At 30.0% G+C, this 21,233-nt stretch overlaps 2 protein-coding genes and 1 long non-coding RNA gene across 5 annotated transcripts; 1 reads left to right on the top strand and 2 right to left on the bottom strand.

Moving 5' to 3' along the window:
• Positions 1–591: 591 nt before the first annotated feature.
• On the bottom strand, positions 592–2,810 carry LOC122532963 (transmembrane protein 19). The gene is made up of 7 exons (XM_043662190.1): positions 2,719–2,810; positions 2,104–2,267; positions 1,914–2,021; positions 1,474–1,761; positions 1,286–1,390; positions 860–1,075; positions 592–784 (listed from the first exon to the last, which is right to left on the bottom strand). Exons 1-7 carry the CDS (start codon positions 2,793–2,795, stop codon positions 627–629), a joined length of 1,116 nt encoding a protein of 371 aa, XP_043518125.1. The 5' UTR covers positions 2,796–2,810; the 3' UTR covers positions 592–626.
• LOC122532964 lies at positions 2,418–5,568 on the top strand. Its single transcript, XR_006307620.1, has 3 exons — positions 2,418–2,506; positions 4,813–4,915; positions 5,071–5,568. It is a non-coding gene; the product is annotated as an uncharacterized LOC122532964 (long non-coding RNA).
• A 1,444-nt stretch (positions 5,569–7,012) lies between these two features.
• On the bottom strand, positions 7,013–19,571 carry LOC122532949 (A-kinase anchor protein 1, mitochondrial). Of its 3 annotated transcripts, XM_043662162.1 has the most exons (7): positions 19,362–19,571; positions 15,236–15,245; positions 9,532–10,346; positions 8,962–9,468; positions 8,668–8,883; positions 8,457–8,587; positions 7,013–8,358 (listed from the first exon to the last, which is right to left on the bottom strand). In XM_043662162.1, the coding sequence occupies exons 3-7, from the start codon at positions 10,310–10,312 to the stop codon at positions 8,263–8,265; spliced, it is 1,731 nt and encodes a 576-aa protein (XP_043518097.1). In that variant the 5' UTR covers positions 10,313–10,346; positions 15,236–15,245; positions 19,362–19,571; the 3' UTR covers positions 7,013–8,262. The 3 variants fall into 3 exon arrangements, with proteins under 3 accessions (XP_043518097.1, XP_043518098.1, XP_043518099.1); XM_043662163.1 differs by lacking the exon at positions 15,236–15,245 and having other exon boundaries at positions 9,532–10,350; XM_043662164.1 differs by lacking the exons at positions 15,236–15,245; positions 19,362–19,571 and adding an exon at positions 12,001–12,199 and having other exon boundaries at positions 9,532–10,350.
• Positions 19,572–21,233: the final 1,662 nt, after the last annotated feature.

Here is a 21,233-nt window from a genome sequence, read left to right as displayed (position 1 = left end):
ATCAAAACTACGTTATAATTTATATATTAAATATATTATATTTATATTAAATATATTATAATTTATATATTATATTTTAAATTATACAACATTATAATTTATATCTAATTTCTCAATACATCTATTTCAAGTTTTATCACATGATTTTTATACAAAATAGACATTTTATAGAAAATATTCGCCGTAAATACACTTGCTGGCCACGTAAATATATATAGTCGTACATGCGTATATATATATATATATATTTCCAGTAAAAATTTACAATCTAAATTAATAATAAAACTAATATTCTTATTTTCTTTCTTAAAAAGATTCTTTTTGTTAATGGTAATTTATTATTTTTATATCAATGGAGCATTTATGTATATGGAGCATTTTTAAATAATTATAAGTAATATTTTTACAATATTATCTAAAAACTTCAAGTTTCTTTCAACAAACACTTTCGAGTATTTTACACGATTTCTTTTTTTAAACATGTTTTTAATGTTTCTCCTCGGAATAATGTAAATTACAAGTATTTTACATTGTAGAAATATGTTTAAAAATAAAAATATAAAAAATTATATAAATACACCTTCACCTAAAAAATACCTATAGCTAATATATTTTTATTGTTTTTATTATTCAAACCACATCAATTTTGCTATTTCTGGCAATATAAGTGCAGTAATAACACTGGACAAAAGATTCACGCTATGATTATCCAAAATTTGTCTACCACATATGTGTTTTACACCCTTTCCAGGATGTTCTACTATTCTTCCTTTTTCATTTATTCCTATGATAAAAAACACAAATAATCAATTTCATTATTACATGTACATTCAATAATAATACAATATGGATATCTCACCACTATATTGCAATGTAGCTCCTAAAAATGAGTCTATTGTACTACCAATGAAACCTCCGATTCCTCCAATAACAATAATTGGCCATTGTGGCACTGCTAATTGTAGAACGACTGTGTCCACAGTTATCAATACTGTTAAATAATAAGCTAAACCTACAGTTATGCCACCTAGTATAGAGACTAATAAACCTACCCAAGAAATACCACCGTTCGTTCCTATAAATATAAATGATTAATGAAATATGTAGTTCGATAATCATAAATTTTTGCATGTAAAATTTTGAACTTGATAACTCAGATATACTTTTGAATAATAATGTCGTTAATAAAGATTATTAGTTCCTTATTTAATTGCTTAACTTTTATCATTCAACCGTTACATCTTTCCTTTACGAATAAAGAACTTTTAGATCTTAATGTTCATACCTCTTGGAACTCTCTTTAGTGTAGTAATAAGAAATGAATCTTTACTACCAGTAACTGTTCCAATTTCTGAAGCCCAAGTGTCTCCATTGCAACATGCAAAAGCTCCTAATAAATCATAATTAGACATGGTAAACTTGTTTTTGAAGCTAACTCTATAAATTCGTTACAATCACAACTAATGAATGTACCTAAAATTCCTATTGATAGCCAAGAACTTCTATAATATTTGTAAAAATCAATTGGCTGTTCTGCATTTCCCACATCCAATAAATACAAGATAGATAATTGAGTTGCCATACCACCATTGCATAATACTTGAACCCAATTTCTTTGACCACCTTCCTTAAAGTCTGCTTCAATTTTTTCCTTCTCTTTGGCACGAAACTTTGTTGCCTTAGTAGAAGAAACAAGGAATGCGAAGAGACAAGCCAAATGACTAAAACTGCTAAGTGTCAGAACAAAACCCATAAATAATCCTGAAATATAATATTTCAGTTGCTTTGCAATACAAGCAATAATAACAAAGAAAATACTCAATATATAAACAGCAACAATATCAAATATCTTAAATAACATTTAAGTTTGCAACATTTTTACACACTGTAAAACTCAAGAAAAATTTTATTACCAAGAATGGCACCACTGATATCTACACTTTTTCTCCTTAAACCCCAAAATGCCATAAAAATTGGAACCAATACAGCTGTTAACCATCTCCATGGTGAGACAAAATGATCTAAAAAAAAAAGGTTATGTTTTTCAAAACATTACCGTGTAAAAGCAAACAAGGCACTGAACTGTGGTTGTGTTTAACGTACCTTCAAAGTGCCTTCTAGAATCTGAATAAAAAACCGAATAAATCATATTTATAAACCAAAACATCATAGAAATTGGAATTGCACAAGCACTAAGCAGTACCGGTAATAATACGTGTGGTCGTTGATTCCGATTATTTGTTAGTGAAACCATTATTAAAATCGCACTGAAAATATTATATAAACATTACTTAAATGTTGGTTTAGTCTCTGAATTAACTTGATAATTACACAAAATATATCAAAGCGATGATCAAAATATAAACAGAAAAAATTTACGATCTCCTCTCATGACGTTGGTATCAATTATAGGACCATAAGAAACCTACATATCACTATCGATAGAGAAACATTTACGTTAATCAACAATCATCTTCTACATTTAAATATCTCTTTCAATCTTAAGGTAAGATTATTATATAAAATTTAATACTAATCTTAAGTAAAGCTTCTTTTTTATTTTCTTTCATATTTCGGATAGGTATTCGGTTCAATCGATTTTTTATAATTCTTTAGTTAAATTATTCTCTTCAATTAGAATTAGAATTGAAACTTCTAAAATGAAATAAAAGAAAAAAGAAAACTTTAAAACTTTAACTTTAGAAAATGATGTCGCACGCTATTGCTCTCCTTGTCCACCGCACAACTAAGTCTGTCCTTGTCGCACGCTGTTGCTCTCCTTGTCTATCGCACATATATCTCTGTCCTTATCGCGCGCTGTTGCTCTCCTTGTCTATCGCACATATATCTCTGTCCTTGTCGCACTCTAGTGTCCTCCTTGTCTAATAACGCTAGACAAGGAATAGTGTGCGACAAGGCATCCTTCGATCTATTGAAAAAAAAATTCAACTATTTACACACACGTTTTTCTAGGACAAAACGTACATAGAAAGAAAGTGGAGAGCCTAATTTTACGGAGGCATATAAAACAGTTCGCAAATTATTCCTTTTAATTAAGTTTTTTTCGTAATTAGTGCGAACTGTCACAAAATGGACATGGTGGCGTCATCTAGCGGTATCTCAGTGGTACTAATTATTTATAAAAATACTTATTTCTGCATTTTACGGGTCAAATAGGGTATGAAAAGAAAGTTAAGGGTCTAATTAAGGTAATACAATCGCCAAAGTTCACAATCCATTTCACTAAATTAGGTTTTTTCGCAAAAGAAAATTTCTCTGTTTTACAAAAATGATTCCACAATTAATTTCTTCTCGTAATTTGTGGAAAACTGTCACTTGTCAATGTTAGTGTAGCGACCTATAGTCCCTCGAGTACGAGTTTCGAAAACCAATTTGTACAAGCCGCAAGTAGCTATGCGCCTAGCGTCGAAGTCAATTGATATTCGATGTTTTAAGCAGAGTGCGGAACACCGCTAGGATGGGTGGACCGCGTCCAGCCTAGCGCGAGTAGTTAGAACAACAAGCGTCTGGGGGTATAAGGAGTGAGTAGTCGGCTGCCATCAACCCCACTGATGAGTCTAAGCAGCGACTCAGACGAAACGCCACAACCTTTCCTCACCTTTACCCACATCATCATTTCCTACATTATCCTCGCATTATCATCGACACTTCCAATCCCTTCAGTCTTACCCCGTAAAACAGAGAATTTTCTTTTGCGAAAAAACCTAATTTAGCGAAATGGATTGTGAACTTTGGCGATTGTATTACCCTAATTAGACCCTTAACTTTCTTTTCATACCCCATTTGACCCGTAAAATGCAGAAATAAATATTTTTTAAATAATTAGTACCACTGAGTTACCGCTAGATGGCGTCACCATATCCATTTTGTGACCGTTCGCACTAATTACGAAAAAAACCTAATTAAGAGTAGTAATTTGCGAACTTTTTTATGTGCCTCCGTAAAATCAGACTCCCCGCTTTCTTTCTATGTGTGTTTTGTCCTAGAAAAACGTGTGTGTAAATAGTTGAATTTTTTTTTCAATAGATCGAAGGATGTCCTTGTCGCACACTATTGTTTTTCTTGTCTAGCGTCATTAGACAAGGAGAGCAACAGTGTGCGACAAGGACAGACATATCTGTGCGGTAGACAAGGAGAGCAACAGTGTACGACAAGGACAGACATATACGCGCCATAGACAAAGCGGATAACAGCGTGCGATAAAAACAATATAAATTAGTTCCAGCACCTATCCTAATGATGATCCACACGGTGCATGCTCAAAAATATAAGAATTAAACTTAAGTAAGATTGAAACTTAATGCATTAAGTTGATTTTAGACTTACAGTGTAACATACACAACATCGTGAGACTAAGCGTTGTGAGTTGATTACACAAAAAATGAGTTAAGACTTGACATTAATCAGTTTCTTCTTCAGATTATTGTTAAAATTTTGTATCATTATTAGAATTTCATTAAATAGATGAATATTTTTAATTTATATCATTCTTGTAAGATTAATTTCAAAACTATTCATTTTGTTCAAATTTTACCAATCTTCATTAGAACAATTAAATAATTATCCAACGTTACAAACACATACTAAATGAAATTCCTTTATTAATTTTAAATAAAATCAAAAACATTTTTAATAAATAAAATTTTATCATATTAATTTATAATATTTAATATAGCTGAATAGTGCTTTGAATTTAACTCTTTTCTTATTGAAAATTTACGAATTGACAATAAGCTTTGTTGTTGGCAAAATGAATCATACTGATTGGCTGATTATATTTTTTGGTGACAGTGAATTTCGGAGGTAGTGAGTGGTTCGACGTGAAAATTGGAAAAGGCAGAAACAGCAACTATTCAGAACGGCCACAGGTGTGAGGGATATCCTTTAGGATTATGTACGTGAAGTAACTCATTATCAATGTAACTCAGCCGTATAACAGCATTAAATTTTATAAGCTGCTGAAATATACTAAAGATAAAGTTAAAACTAGAAAATATCAGTGCAGGAGAATTGTAGAAAATATTAGAACAATGTTGATGGTACTTCCAGGTATGAAGAATACCTTTATCTGTGTGCCCAGATGAAATTCAACTGGATGACCCATAACATGAACTACGAATTCATAAAATAGAAATAAATTAGAAATAAAGTTAAAACCAATAAATCTCAATTCGGGAATGCTGCAGTAAATATTATAATGACGTTGAAGATATTGTCTTTCACGTCCTTACAAAATTATTGCTACTAAGGAACAATTCCGCGTTTCTCCAAAGTATTACAAAAAATAGGATACATAGAATATATAGAATTTAGAAAATGCTGAACCGTTATATGGCACAAGAATGGCCAAAGCATTTTTAAATCTGTTTAAAAACAGAGATGGTTTAGAATTTCCGTATCGACATTTGATTCGGAATGAAGATGCATATGCATTTAAATAAATACATAAATGTTGTATAAGATATAGCATCAGGGAAAGGTAAAAAGGGAAAAATACATAACATAAATGAACTTTTCAAAAAAAATAGAAATTTACAATTCTTATAAAATCTAACAATTTTTATTGTAAAAAATATCGTAGTTTCGTAGGAAAAATAAAAATGGTACAATTAAAATGATATAAATTTAATGAAAACGTCGAAGATTACATTGAAATATATACAAAATGGGCCTAATTTTGATAAATGAAATCGTAAGAAGTACAAATGAATAGATATTTATTTGTATCTACTTACATTTATATTTCTTCCGATTTCATTTACCATTATCGATTAAATTAAGCTCATTTCCTGTGTGTTATACACATATACGCAACGTAAAAAGTAAAGTACTTAGAATTTAAGAGATTAATACCTATAACAAAATCTTATTATCTATACTTCTATTTGAAAAAATATGCCAACAATAAAATAATATATTCCTGTAGTAATGCAGGATACAATTCTGTGATGGTTCCAAGTAGAAAAAATATAGATAATAAAATTTTGTTATAGATATTGGTCTCTTAACCCGGGATTACCCACGTGAGGGTCTAGTCGCCGGGATGTACCTGCGCTAGACCCCCAGGTGGGTAATCCCGGGTTAAATTCTTAGTCTAACTCTAGATAGCCTATAGATGTAAAATCATTTTGATGATTTAGAAAAATTCTTTGCTTTCACGACGGTGATACATTGAAGCACATACAATTTAATAATGAGCGGCTTAATAACTGTATCCAATGAATATCCCTATATAAATATTTCTATCAAGTTTATGATTCAATAAACTGTAAATATTAACATATAATAGTTTTAAACTGTATTTTTCGGCTGCAAATCACTTATTTTTTTGCAATTTTTTTTTCGATTTTTATTACGCTTAATGATATTTTATTTTATATAAATATAACAAATATAGTTGCGATTCATGAAAACACTCGTATGTAAACCGTTGATTATTATATGATTAATTATAAACAAAACGTTTAGACCGTACAATCTATAAAGAAGATTACCAGTCTATTTGCAATCGATAGTAATGCATATTACAGTTAAAATGAGACAAATATTAAGTTACGAAATATTAAGCGGGATTTCCAGAAAGCAAGGAGGTAACAGTTTATCTGCCGCAATAACCGAAAACAAAACATTATGTATATAGGAAGAAATTAATATTGTAAAAAGAACTTCGTAGAAAATGTTTCCTATGAAAAGATATTTTTGTAATGTTCGTTAATATCTATTCAACATAACGTGCATATACGTATATATTATACGATAAGCTATAATATATAGAAAATATCGATAATGAAATTTTCATTTTAATATAGTAATTCCAATTATTTAAGAATACCACCGTCTTTGTGATCTTCTTTTTTCATGAAATACACAAAGGAAAAAAAAAAGAAAAAGAAAGGAATAAACTATATAATTCGATGTGATTTAGAAAAAATAAGTCTCTTACATAGTTTAATTTATATTTAAAAATCACATTAGAATAAACAAATTTGGCCTGTATTAAGTAATACAGGTCATATGGAGAAGCGAATTTCCCGATTCGTCTAGTTTATAATGCAAATCACTTTTCTCTATCAGTGTTTATGAAGTATAAAATATATAAATTTTTGCTATCTCTTTATATGTCACATTTATCATGAACTAGCTAGCATTTAACCATTATTTTTTCTTCTTTATTATATCACTATTATATAGTATTATATAAATATTTTATGAACAAAGTAATAATATTACACTATTTACAAATATATGACTGAAATTTGCTTAGAAATGGAAAACTGAATGATATGAAACATAATATTGCATTTTGTTTATTAACAGTCTGAATTTGTAATTAATTCTCTTTTCCTATATTGTTGTGTTTATTTGAAATCCGAACTTAATAGAATAATTTGAGTTTGTATAATCCAATGTATTGAAAGAAAAAAGAAGAAGACAACTTAGTTTTAAAAGTAAAAATATTATAGATTATATGACTTTTGCAAGGGATAAACTTCCATTTTCATTATACTTTGCAATTTTTTATGTTACACTACCATACTGTAAAATATTTGTTTCTACGTTAGAAATCGTTTGAATATCATATTAAATATACATTAAACGTCCCTTTTATTTTTTAATCTCTTATTCTTCGATTTCTGCTCGATTTCCAACGTAGAATGTGCTGCCCCAAAATGTGGCATTTCATACATACGTATCGTACATCTCATACATTTGGCATTTAATTAATCTATAGTATATTTCGACAGTACATAAGTACCAATGTTTTTTTAAATATTTATTTACTTTCTATTGTCTGTTAACAATTGATTTAAATTTTTTTCCGTTCATTCGCATGCTAAATAATATTAAAAAATCCTACTAGCCATGCACGTAAAAATGCCACACTCTTAAACACAATAGTTCACATTTGTACTTGTCATAAATGATCGATACTTAATGTATTAACAGTAAGTATAAGTTATTATATCGTATATAACTGAATCTAGATTAAATAAATACGAAATAATATAGGGAACTTATGAATTTATTATTGTGTTAATAAAAATCCTTAAATTAATATTAAGAAAAATGTTTTCGTTGATATTTTTTTTTAATGTACAAAAATATCATGAAATATATGAAAATGAATTCAAAACTGTACACATAGGCATATAATGACTACAAAAATGGTATAATTACATATCACCGCACAGTTTTTTTTACAATACAATTACATTAAAGACTAAATTTTTAGTTCATACCTTAAGAAACTAATATATCTTGCTCTGGAACTATACTTTCTAATATTACGGATTCCGCAAATCCGCGAGCTATTAACTCATCCGCAAGAGATATCACCTGCAACATGTAACAAGTTCAGTCAATAAAAATAGTTTAGAAAGGACAATATAGATCAGTTATAATGAGTTCATACAAGTGTTCAGACGTTTACTTACACCGTATTTATGAATATTGAGATAAAGATTAACATATATATATGAATTAACATAGCCTTCTATTTGAGCTTGACCGACAATTCCACTACACATATGAGCAACTGTATCATAAGCCTCCTGGATCCATTCACCTAATATATAGTATACAATTATAAATGGTATAAATTGTCGATTTATATATAAGAAAATTGTACGTAAAAAATGCACTAACCATTTTTCGGTTTTATATTTGCTAAGTATACTTCAATTGCTTGAAACGGTAATGTAATGTAATCTGCCCTAATTGTTCTCAATTCTGAACTACTAAAAACCCAATAACCCCCATGGTCAACAAGTCGTACTAAATGATGTTCTCCATGAGGATCTGGTTGTTCAAGCAGAACCCTAACCCATGTATTGTACCATTTTGCAACAAAGATCATACCCACTATAAATAAAAGAAAAAATCATTTAAGAATTTTAACTATGGCAGAGAAAAAAATAGAATCATTAAAGGACAACATACCATTAAGTTTATCTGGAATTGGTGGTGATTCTGTCGTATTATATAACTGTGTCATTTTTTCATCCAATATTCGTAAGGAGGGATAGGTAGGATGAGTAGGAAGTTGTACGAAGAATCGATTTGGTTTTACTATGTGACAAATAACAACATCGTTATTCACTCCTTCAACTAACAATAACTCACCCAGGTGGGTATATATAATATTTTCAGGTATTTTTAATGGTATTTGTTCAAGAGTCACATGCGGATACTTTTTCTCTGGAAACTTTTGTCTTATCAAATCTAGAGCTATGTTTATTCCTTCCATGGAACCTTCTATGGCACAAATTTTTTGATCTCTCCACATGGGATGACGTTTAACAACTATGTATACTTCGGCTTTATGTCGAATATTTTGTAAAAAACTTCCATGCCGACCAATTAGTCGTCCAACTAAATTTTGTGGTATGCTAAATTCGTATGCCATTGGCATTATATTATTCTTTATATGACCTTTAATACTTCCTCCTAAAAAAGTAATAAAAATAAAAATTTTTAATTTATATCATTTAATATTTATTTAATGCTAACCTTTACCGCTGTCTGTACTTCCTTCACTTCTTGCTTCATCTGTGACACTGCCCTCTAAGACACCAGAAACTGGACTGTGATTAGCAGAATCTCTTTCAGATAATGCTTGCACTGGAGTTTTAACATTATCTTTTAACAGGCTTATAACAGATGGTTCTTTACTTTGGAGATAATTACAGTCATTATTTATGTTAATCTCTTCATTTTTATTGACAACATCCATTGTTTTATTTTCAGATGATAAGTTTTGTTCTTCCTCTTCGGCGACATTTTCAAATATTTTTAAGACTTTATCATCGGAATCGGCGGCATTTTCCAAAGAGGATGCGCTTCTACTTTTTGCAATCATATCGAAATTATTTACTTTCGGATTACTGCCTAGTTCTATTTCCATTTTTAACGTAGTATCCGCAAAATTATACCATGTTTGATCGTCTTTAGGAGGAGTTGTAGAATGTGCAGAAATACATTGCGAACCAGTTTTTCTTTGTGGAATATCTAAATTTTCGCTTTTTTTTCTGGGACTACAAACAATCTCGTCTCTAGGTTGATTGGAAGAATTCAATGAGAGAGATTCATCAGTTTGTATGTCGGAATCATAAAAGCTTGATGGAGCAATTTGATTTTTTTGACTAGCGATAGTATTGTCGCTGTGATTTTTTTTATTTATTCCACCTGGATCAGCTCTGTCTACTCGATGTCGTTTGTACCACAATAGACCAATTACAAGAGCAAATGCAGGAAAAGTCCACTTTACCATTTGAATGTGAGTAGCAGACATTTTCCCAATCCACTGTAGCTGTTGATATTAAGAACTTGCTGAAATCAAAGGGAATTATGTATGAGTATATATAATAAATTATAATTACATAACAAATTACACGATCATTTTAAATTCTTTTAACATGTAGAACGGTATTTAGCGCGTTATATTTTAAAAATATGATATAACTACCACCTTACAGCGAGCGCGCAAAGTCGATGAAATTTAATTCTTATTCAGTCTCTCGTCTTACTCGGTTTCCTTTCTTAATTACCGTTTCACAAGTATAACTTCCGGTCACGACTGTATTCGTTCGAATAGCTTAATTAAGAGTAAAGACATTGTATATAAACAAACATTTTGTTCTTTAAATCAAGAAAACAGGGGAAAAAGGAAGGTTAAACAATTCGTTATATAACATTTATAATGAGACAGAAATTAAATAATTTCAGAATCTATTCGGAATTCAGAATGATTCTTAAGTTAATATTTAACCGAAAATACATTAATTTTTACATCAATTAAAATTCAAGTATAATCATATAATCATATTAATAATTCATCAAAGTAATTAACATATAAATACGCAAATAAAATAAATTTTTTTTTTATTAATATTCCTTTTGAAAGTGAAAAGGATTGTAAAAAATAAATGTTAAGATAAAACCTTCAAATCAAGAATTATTATTGTAACAAAAATATACATCATGAAATAACAAAATAAAAATACAGATCTTAAATTTTAAGGAAAGTTATTTAATTTTCAAATAGAAAAACAAACAAATTAATTTTATTAAGAAAGGAAACAGTTAACAAATAATAAATTGATATATGAATTTATTCGTTTAATATTTATCGATGAAACTTGGAATAGATTTTATTTGATTAAACGTCACGTCATTGATTTAAGGTTTAAAATGTACAAGATGCTCCAAAATGTGTGATACACCATATGGTTATATCAAAAGACGCGATTTATGTCTAAAACATTTAATGCATCTTAATTTCTATAGACTAGTACCATAAGCTTGTAATATACGGTACACTTCGAAATATGTAATACAAATAGAAATTATACAGAACTTTTCAAAACCTGCAATACAAATTTAAAAATGTATATCAAATCGTGTAACATCAAAAAATTACATATTCTCGTTACATATTATATTTTTCATATTTTGTTTTTAAGAAGACTCATCTCTTTGAAATGTATTACATGTTTTGAGACACTCTGTATAGTGCATTCACCCTTGCTTGATACAGGCTTGTAGTTTCCATCTGTGGTGTTTGAAGTTCAAAGAAAATATCCATGTAGTTTTCATAATTTAATAAAATACTGTTGAATTCGATTAAAAAAAAAAATTTAGCATAAAGAATTTTCAAATTTCCGAAAATAACAATTCGATGAAATACATTAAATGAAATATAAATTATAAACATATGTAATCATAACCTATTTTTCTTTCTCTTTAAAACTTTTTTTCACGTGAAACGAGGAAAAACTATTGTTTCTGTTACTTTCCGAGCAATAACATAAAAAAAAATAATTTCGAATGTAATTTCTCGCAATAAAATGGAACTTTTATGTCAAATTTCTTTAATTCTCGGACAATGATTGCGACATGAATTCGACGAAATTCTATGGAACACCAAGCCATGAAACGGGCAGGTCCCTAACGACGAAAGGTTAAATTCAGTAGACTCACCAATGTTATATCCATGCCAACTTCCATCTGTGATCATTTGACGTATTCACTAAATTGTTTAATCGTTCGAAAAGCACGAGGAGACAACAAAACCAGCAAAAAGATGAAACCAGTGAAAAATGGTTCCACAGATTTTCGAAATAACGAATACACAAAAAAAAGATGCTTTCAGTAAGAAGACTGATGCGAGACTGCTGAACGGCCACGGCTTTCAGCACGTGGTAACCTCAGAAAGGCCAATTCAACTAGAATCGCTCGCAAAACGCACGCGCAGTGCTTTAAGGAGGCGTTCACACGATGACAATAATGACAAGGTTCACAGATTCTCTTTTCTCTCTATTTCTTTCTTTTTCTTTTTAATATTTTTCATAACGTTAAATCAAATAAAATGACAGAAGCAACAAGAAATCGTGATTTTACTATTTAGGTTTGCTTGAAAGTTTCGACGTGTATTGAATATAGAAAAGCCGAATTTAATTTTAGAGAACGGTTTGTTCACGAGTAAATAGTTAGAAACGATTTGAATTATCAAGGTAACTTATTTCGAAGAATAACACCGCTAATACATGTTATTTATTTATAGATGGAAACGTTAATCTGTTTACCAAACAATATATTACAGTTTTTGATATATTATTATTATCTATTATTATTTATTATAATGTTATATTATCTATTGTTATTTATTATAATGGACAGTGTATCTTTCCTGCGACAAAAATTCTTTCAGTAACGTGCCGCGATAAATAGTTACGATTTCACGAATTTTACGTTATAGAAATAGTACAAGGACTATAACATTTTTAGCTATTTTGAAGCGATGTGCCCTTTTCTAGGCTGAAAATAAAAGAATTAATATTGGCAATCAAATGGAAAAATTGAATATTATTAGAATTATAGATTTTCATCAAATGTGTTAAAGATACAATTTCAAGCATAAGGTATAGTTTCACACATATCTCGGAATCGGTACCTTGCAGATATTCAGGCTGTCCATCGTAAAAAAGTCTTATTTCCCAATCGAAAAAAGTTTCTCGATTTATACCACGATAAATACAGACAAGGTGTTTACGAATTTATCAACGTTTTTCCTCGTAAACGGTAGATGCTATGGAAAAATGAAAGAGGAAAGTTGTACTGTTTCTTATATACAGTGTAATGGTGCACAAAATTTTTTTTAATCATACTGTTTTTTGTAAACTGAAAGTGAACTTCAATTTTTTAAATTGAACACTATATTTTTTTTTTATATTATATGAAAGTGAATATGAAGACGAATTCAACGATGTACTATTCAGTGATCAAAACTTACAGAAACGAAAGAAATATTTCGGATATTGCGGATGTTCAATATTTCAATACTTCACTTTGAATGGTTTTCTGTTGGGTTAGGTTTGGGTCAGGTTTAGAGCAATTAGGTTAGGTGTAATAAATCATACAAAAGTCTTTGTTAACCTTAACGGTACTATTCATTATACGACCCTCTAGGCTTACAAACAGGTCACAGCTGTTGGGTCGTCGATTTTAATGAAATTTGGTCTGTAGATTCTAAAGCTTTGACTATGTTCAAGGTCAATACTCATTATTTACAAAGATATTTAATATTTTAATCTTCTATAGATATACTCCAGAGACATACTTCTTTTCTTAAATTTCCAAGCAGTAGTGCAGTAGTTAAGCTGATACTGTAGTGAATTCATATCCGGAGGTGTTTTTAGGGTTCGAATCCTCCCAGGGAAGAATATTTTTGTATTGTATCATTTTTGTATATGAATATTTTGTATTCTCTACTTTTTTCTTTTTTTTTAAGTTTTCTTGTTTTTTTATGTAGAATACTATGTTTTACATTTTTATAGTAATCTTAATTATTAATTTAAAATATCACAGAAAATTTTAATATAAAATATAACGTCGAACATTACAATTTTTAATAACTAATATTTTGCAAAAGAACATTATAATGTTTAGGATGATAAGCGTCATAAAAGCATGAAAATAATTTTATGATTCCCATATTATTACATGAACACTTTGCGTTTCTTACACTTTGCTCTCGTTTGGAAAGCACACTTGGTTTATATTGAAAAATATGAATTTATGAGATATTAATTTTGTTGCGTACCAGAAATATTTAACCATTGCATTGAAAACAAGGAGCAGATAATTGATTATGAATCAATAAATGAATTTTGATAGCGTCTTCCCTACGTTCGAAAGTTTATAATTATTTTGTAAAATTTCTATAGCATTCTATAATAGGGATATTATAAAATTGTAATAATGGCGATATAACTAGGGACATTATAAAAATATAAAACAAAGTATTTTACATAAAAAAAACAAAGAAAAGAAAGAAAATAAAAATAGAAATAATACAAAAAGTTCTTCTGTGGGAGGATTTGAATCCTCAAACTTCCGGGTATGAATATATTACATTACAGCTTCGCTACTACATCACTACCTTCAACTTCAAGAAAAGAAGTATGTGTAGCTGTGATAGAAGATTAAAACATTAAATATCTCTGTAAATAATGAATATTGACGGAAATGCTTGGACATAGTCAAATTATTTTTACTTTAGAATCGACATACCATATTTCATTAAAATCGACGACCCAACAGCTGTGATCTCTTCTTGTTAGAGTCTAGAAGTTCAAATTAGGAATTCTTAGGCATTTCTCTATTATAGACCATTCTGAGAATTTACTATCAGCTCCATTAAAGGGGCTAAGCTTCATTAAAGTGAAAGGAGCTTTTTTCAGCAATTGCTATGTTGTAAATATACACTTCCAGTGTAAACGATTTGAAACGAAAAGTAACAAATGCCTGTGCATCAATATTACAAGTACAAATAGCAGAAGCGTCTTGTATAGAGCACAAAAGTGTATTCTAGCGATTGGAAGTCATATTGAACATAAACTGTAAATCTCAATATGAAATACCGGTAAGTAGATCAGTCCGATTTTATTTCACTTTTGACCTTATATAAGTGTGAAGATCATTGAACGAATTTGTCTTCGAACTTGTCTTTGTCATTCATCGAATTTGTCTTCATATTTGCTTTCATATACTATAAAAAAATATATATAACATTTCATTTAATAAATTAAAGTTCTCAAAAAACACTAGAAAAAATTTTTATGCATCATTATACACTGCGTATAAAAAACAGTGTAGCTTTCATTTTTCCATAGCATCTACCGCTTATGAAAAAAAAGGCAATAAATTCGTGAACACTCTCTATACTTTTATAATTGGAAATGTAGAAATATGATTAAGCAATTCACATAATGTTACATCATATAGACATTCTATCAGCATCGATTCCTGTAATAATCGAATGCAAACATATACTACTATTAGTAGTATAATAGTATACGATGTAGCAGCGAATACGATTTACATTCATTTCTGTGTTCTAAGTTAGGACTCCCAACATATAAGGCCATAAAAAATTCAATTACGTTATATTTACGAGCGTACTGTACAAATGTTAGATTTTGATCTGGTGTATGAAGTTATAATAATTAAAATTTATAATAATCATATAATAATCATTTAATGATCTAGATTAATTTTTAATGTATCAGCACATGGTCGGCATAGTTACAGTATCATAATTGAATAGTAATCGTTTGACAAAGTGTGATAATAGATTTTTATATTCTATTACAATATCACTGGCATATGTTTAATAACTAGAATATAGTTGTATAGTTGTACACAAGTTATAATATAAAGATACCATCATTATAGTAATTGACTGTACGCTATAACTATAGTATAATAATGCAATAGTTCAAAGTATAGTAAATTATGGTATTGTATATATTAAACTGTTAAATTCTATTATAATTTTTATTATTTTGTCCTTTCCGTAGCACATTTTTTAATGGTATTATATAGCTGATATCTAAATTGGTCGTGCGATATTTCGAATTTTTACGATACCCATCTTCAAGTCTTATTTTAAAAAGACTTATTTTAAAAATTTAATCAATAGTGATCTTTTATATTATACGAGTACAATAAAACTGAAATATACATTTACTTCTTTATAGAACATTACTAACTTCTTGGCACTTAGTTGATGTATTACTAAAAATAGTTATAATACGTCAAAATGCGTAATCATCAGACAAATGCATGAGTACATGACGATCTGTTAATTTATTACTGACTGCAAAATTTAAAAGGTTCTCGTTCCTATTAGCATTTTATATACATTAAAATACATGAGCTCTCTTTCAACATTAAGATCGATACTGCAGCTGAAACTATGATATATCATATACTATCATTTTTATAAAAAATTCAAAGTTCTCTCCAATCCATTTTTCACAAGCATGTCACATTGGTACATAACGATAACGAGCCTCGAATAACGGGTAAACGAGCGGAAAAAACAGTCTGCGAAATATAATATTATTAAGTATTTTCATCGAAAAGACAACTTCAATGGCTGCAACACGTGTACAAAGGTAAGAAAAGAGATTGGCCAAGGTGAGGCAAGAATACGGTTTGAATTCTTATCCAAAAGAGAGAGAAGGGATATATATGCTGGACAAACGGAAAGGGAAAAAAAGAAAGAAAAAACAAGCTAAATTAAAATAAAACCGGTAACCGTTGTCTGATGGAGATCAAATCGGTCAGTAGCAGTCGCTCGGGAAACTGAGTTATACAAGGACTTAACTTCTTGCGAGAATTTTACAAATGGACTATTTACTTTCTGTGAAAATTTTTCAAATGAATGGTTTGCAAACACAAACAAAAACATGTATCGATCGTTTCGATAATTCACCAGACACACAACTGCTGTTGAACTGTCGTTCATTCTCTTTCTCGAGAGGATCTCTGATTGAACCATCGAATATAGAGAATATATGATGCACGCTAGCTTCTACTAGACCTTGCTTAACTAGACCTTGGATTACCCACCAGAGGGTCTAGCGCAGGTACATCCCGGCGACTAGACCCTCACGTGGGTAATCCCGGGTTAATAATTTTAAAACAGCTATGCTTGTCAAGATGCAGTTATTAATTCCGAAGATAGATGGATATCATCTCGAATACCCGGATGCAAGGATATCTAAATCACGGACACTGTCTCTCCTTGCCATCTCTCCGCGATACATCGAACCCAATCAAGTTTGAAAGGTGCTCTCATTATTGTCTCAAAATAATGTAACCGTGACTATCGCATGACTAAAGAGAGACGCGCTTATTGTGACTGGAAATAAACGCCTACTTTGTAAGAGCCACTTAAATCTCGTGTATTAGTTTTATCAATGGACAGAGAGGGAGACACCCGTTCGAGTGGCCACTTTTACCCGACAAGATCATTACAGAGACGGGGGCAGCATGGAAATGCATGAAACGAAGGCGGTAGTTCAACGTGCTCTTGGAATGTTCAACCTGCATACACGATGAAGAGAACGATGAAGTAACGAGTATTATTACAAAGAAAGAGAACGAAATGAAGAAGAGCAATCTATGAGAAAGACGACGAAATCCACAACAAAAAAGGGATATAAAAGCGATCCTGTTGCTCTCGTGAACGTTTTCGTATACTTTCCTTACGGCACCCTCTGTGGAAAATGTGCGAAGCAATTGTTCGAACAGACTAAGCGTTCATGAGCTTTTTGAAACAGATAAAAACTTAGAATTTCAATTTAATAATACAATAACGTGTATTACAGATCAGAGATCAATCGAGAAACGAATGCACATTGTTACGAAATTTTTCAACCATTACAAAGTTATGTAAAAGGCGCTGATATCGATGACTAATACGATGAAAAAAGTTTAAATACCGGAAATATCAGTTACTAGATACCGTTATCAAAATATAATAATCAAAATATCATTAAATGTTATTATAAGTGAAATGAAACTAACTGGTCTATAATCACTCATTGTAGATTTGATGATTTTATTTCCTATCGCTGTACATTAAATATCTTGTGTTTACATCAATATATATATAATATATCTGCAATACACTGATGATATACTCATCTATCGACAAATTCAAGGAAACATTAATCTGCCGTTGTCTAATACGAGATTGACCTTGTATGTTCACAGGAATATCTTAATTCGCGAATTTAAATTAATTAATTTAAACTACATGGAAATTAAATTTTATCAATGAGATTTTAGATTATGTGAATAGCTATAATTCCTAAAAATCCTATAGGAATAATTCTTATATTATATATAATATACATATAAAAGTAGTATAACAGCGAGTATAACAAATTTTATATTGCAATGAATGAATTACATATTGATTAACATATTTCGTTTATCGACATGTCAAATTTATATTTATCATACCAGATTTTAAATAATTTATTACTATAAAATAAAATACTATAAAAGTATCCAAAACTTAAATAAGTAATAAAAGAAATTTTGGTTTCATACAGGTGATCACGTGATTACGGTTGAACGATGATTTGAATAATACGGATATAATCAATCCCATATTCAGGGACAACTACCTTAGGAAACAAGACGATCGGAAACCGAACAGACGTATCTTAGAAATAGCACGTAACTAAAAGTGACTCCACAGTCTGTTGACCCTTTAAATATCCGTACACACAAGGAAGAGCACCACAACACACTATATTATGGTGTTCAAACGGCTGCCAAACGCCTGCTTTCGAAATATATTTTATTGGTTGTCGCTAACAACTGAACAAAATAATCAATGAAAAAAAAAAAAATTATTTTTTGACGGCAAATAAAAACGTCTGTTATAATCTAATAAGTATGTATATAATGTATTTAAATCGACGTGTTTCAGTTCGTGCAATATGAAAATAGAATCATACGAAAATAAAGCGGAACACACAAGAAGCAAACGTGGAACTGGAGTAAAAAAATTTTACGAACGTTGTGCATGTATTTCCAAATGTGTATCACTCGAAAACTTCCTAATTACGATTATTGACTGTCGATATTTCACAATAATAAGAGAAAGAGTTGACACGTGATATACGTTTTCAAAGAAAACGAAGAGGTCACTGAGACTGACAAAACGAACCACGTATCACGTACTTAAAGTAATCAATCGAATTGAAATAATAGGCTCATATTGTAGTCATCCAAATTTTCGTGATTTCCAAGAATGACATTCTGTGAAAATAATAACCTCAGCCATTGCGTTCGAATCGTATATCGGCAGTCATTTATTCGATAGACAATCGTATTTTCTTAAATGAACACTTGTCTCGGACATCAATTAGAAGCAATTTAGGAACTTTATAACATTTATAATACGGTAACTAAAAGATAACAAAGGAAAGCCGCTAGCCGACCAGCACGAGGTTTCTAGAAGATGTCCAACATACCTGTGTAGTTACTCGTCAATCGTAGTCTGATTTACTTTTGATCTTCTGCACGTGTATAGCTAACAGTTATAATGAAATCCCAAGTACACCGAATAATCAATTTTTCTTGAATTTCGAATAAAATCATACCACGTAATCACAATGTTTTTCCTTCCTCATGAAAGACAATATGGCGATACAAATTCAGGTGCAGCATGTCCGGCACGAGGTGACGGTAGCGCCACACTGTAGAAAGGAAACGAACAAATTCTAGCGCCAAACTACTTAAAATTTTAAATTTTCGTAGTAACAGAAAACTTTAGATTTAAAAATTTTTTAGATTAAGCAGTTCACAATAGTAACACTTTATTATATAAGAAAGTAATTTAATGATAAATGTAAGATTTACTCGAAAAAATCGATAAGTATTATTTTCTCATGCACTGCCATCTTATGGCAGTATAGAAAATTAACACTGACACATGCATGAAACATCACGTAATGATAAAGAAGAAACCTTGTAATCTTTATAGATGAGATTACCTTGTCTACAGATGAAATTCATACACTTCGTCTGTGCTGTTAGCATTGACGAAATACAAGAACAGACAAAATATCCAATGTATCCAATTTTTTTGTTCTACGATTTCGAGATCCTATAACTTTCTTTCCATTTTCGTGTCACATCCTGTTATATCAATTTAGACAGGTTTTGCATTGCAGCACTGCTAGTGATGAGAATTAAAATCAAAAAATATGAACAATGTTGCCTACATCTGCTTTAATTGAGTTATTTATTGAATTGAACGTGGTGATACTTCATCACACAATGATGTAAAAATATATATCTTTGAACGAAACAAACTTAGGATTGTTAAAGTAAAGATCTCACTCTTTAAAATAAAATCAAGTTAATTGTTCTACATTTTCTTTTTACGAAATTATAACAGTTTAAAACATTGACAATTTTTTTCCAGTGTAAGAATATTTTTGTTCTTTTTCAAGAATTTTTCACGAATTTTATTTGATTTAGACCAGAGTTTTATTTTTTATTCCAAATTATCACTTCGCCCAAAATTTACAATTTTCGAGAACAAAAGTATTCTTACTTTTACACTTACTGCATGATATAAGATTTACTGATATATTATAAGATTTTACTGATATACTATATATAAAAGTTGTCAGGTAAAAATATAAATCAATAGTTAGATTAGTGTTTGTGTCGTGAATTTTTAAGATAAAATTGCATCACAAATTCTTCATAAATTCTATATAATTATTTTGCTCAAAAATTCGAAGTATCTTGATTGAGTTTTGAATGACGCGCGTAAAATAATTCAATGACGCGCCGCTTTCAGCCAATGGGCATGCACGTCGCGTTAGCCAATAGGAAAGCGACTAGAAGAGAATTTGGCGGGAGATGTGTTATAATTCCAGTTTCAGGTATCATGGCGTCGAGATGTTTGAAAGTAGTGAATTTCATTAGTGCCTAACATTTGCATTATCGTTCTACCACCTTCGACAATGTACTATCAGGTTCATTTAACTAATATATTGTTGTTTAATACATTTTTGGATGCTGTCATAACGATATTCTATAATTTTATGAAATTTGTTTGTTTGGCCCTCTTTATTCAGTTAATTGTTGGATTTATTATGCAATATATCATATGTTAAAAAATAAGAAAATATATAATATGATTCTGAGATAGAATTTGTGCTTATTTATTGCATTAGTTCAATATTGTTTGGCCTAATCTTAAGTTTTTAGTTTTCATTCATACAGATTGTCGACTGATTGCCGAAATCACTTCGAAAGAACATCTCGATGACTAGAGTGCAAATTTGGTATGTTAACGACATTTGTAATTTATGAGTTTTGTGTATTTG

Source organism: Frieseomelitta varia, unplaced genomic scaffold (genome assembly GCF_011392965.1).
Source record: "Frieseomelitta varia isolate USP_RPSP 00005682 unplaced genomic scaffold, Fvar_1.2 scaffold_485, whole genome shotgun sequence".
In the NCBI taxonomy this organism is placed as follows: Eukaryota; Metazoa; Arthropoda; class Insecta; order Hymenoptera; family Apidae; genus Frieseomelitta; species Frieseomelitta varia.
This window is presented reverse-complemented; position numbering and strand designations above follow the sequence as displayed.

Coding starts and splice junctions, on each gene's coding strand:
- LOC122532963 (XM_043662190.1), bottom strand. CDS start 2,795: ATGTGCGATAGACAAGGAGAGCAACAGCGTGCGACAAGGACAGACTTA. Junction 2,022..2,103: donor TTCTAGAAGGCACTTTGAAG/GTACGTTAAACA, acceptor TTTTTTTTTTAG/ATCATTTTGTCTCACCATGG. Junction 1,391..1,473: donor GCTATCAATAGGAATTTTAG/GTACATTCATTA, acceptor ATGATTTATTAG/GAGCTTTTGCATGTTGCAAT.
- LOC122532949 (XM_043662162.1), bottom strand. CDS start 10,312: ATGTCTGCTACTCACATTCAAATGGTAAAGTGGACTTTTCCTGCATTT. Junction 8,588..8,667: donor AAATATAAAACCGAAAAATG/GTTAGTGCATTT, acceptor ACTATATATTAG/GTGAATGGATCCAGGAGGCT. Junction 8,359..8,456: donor TCAATATTCATAAATACGGT/GTAAGTAAACGT, acceptor TACATGTTGCAG/GTGATATCTCTTGCGGATGA.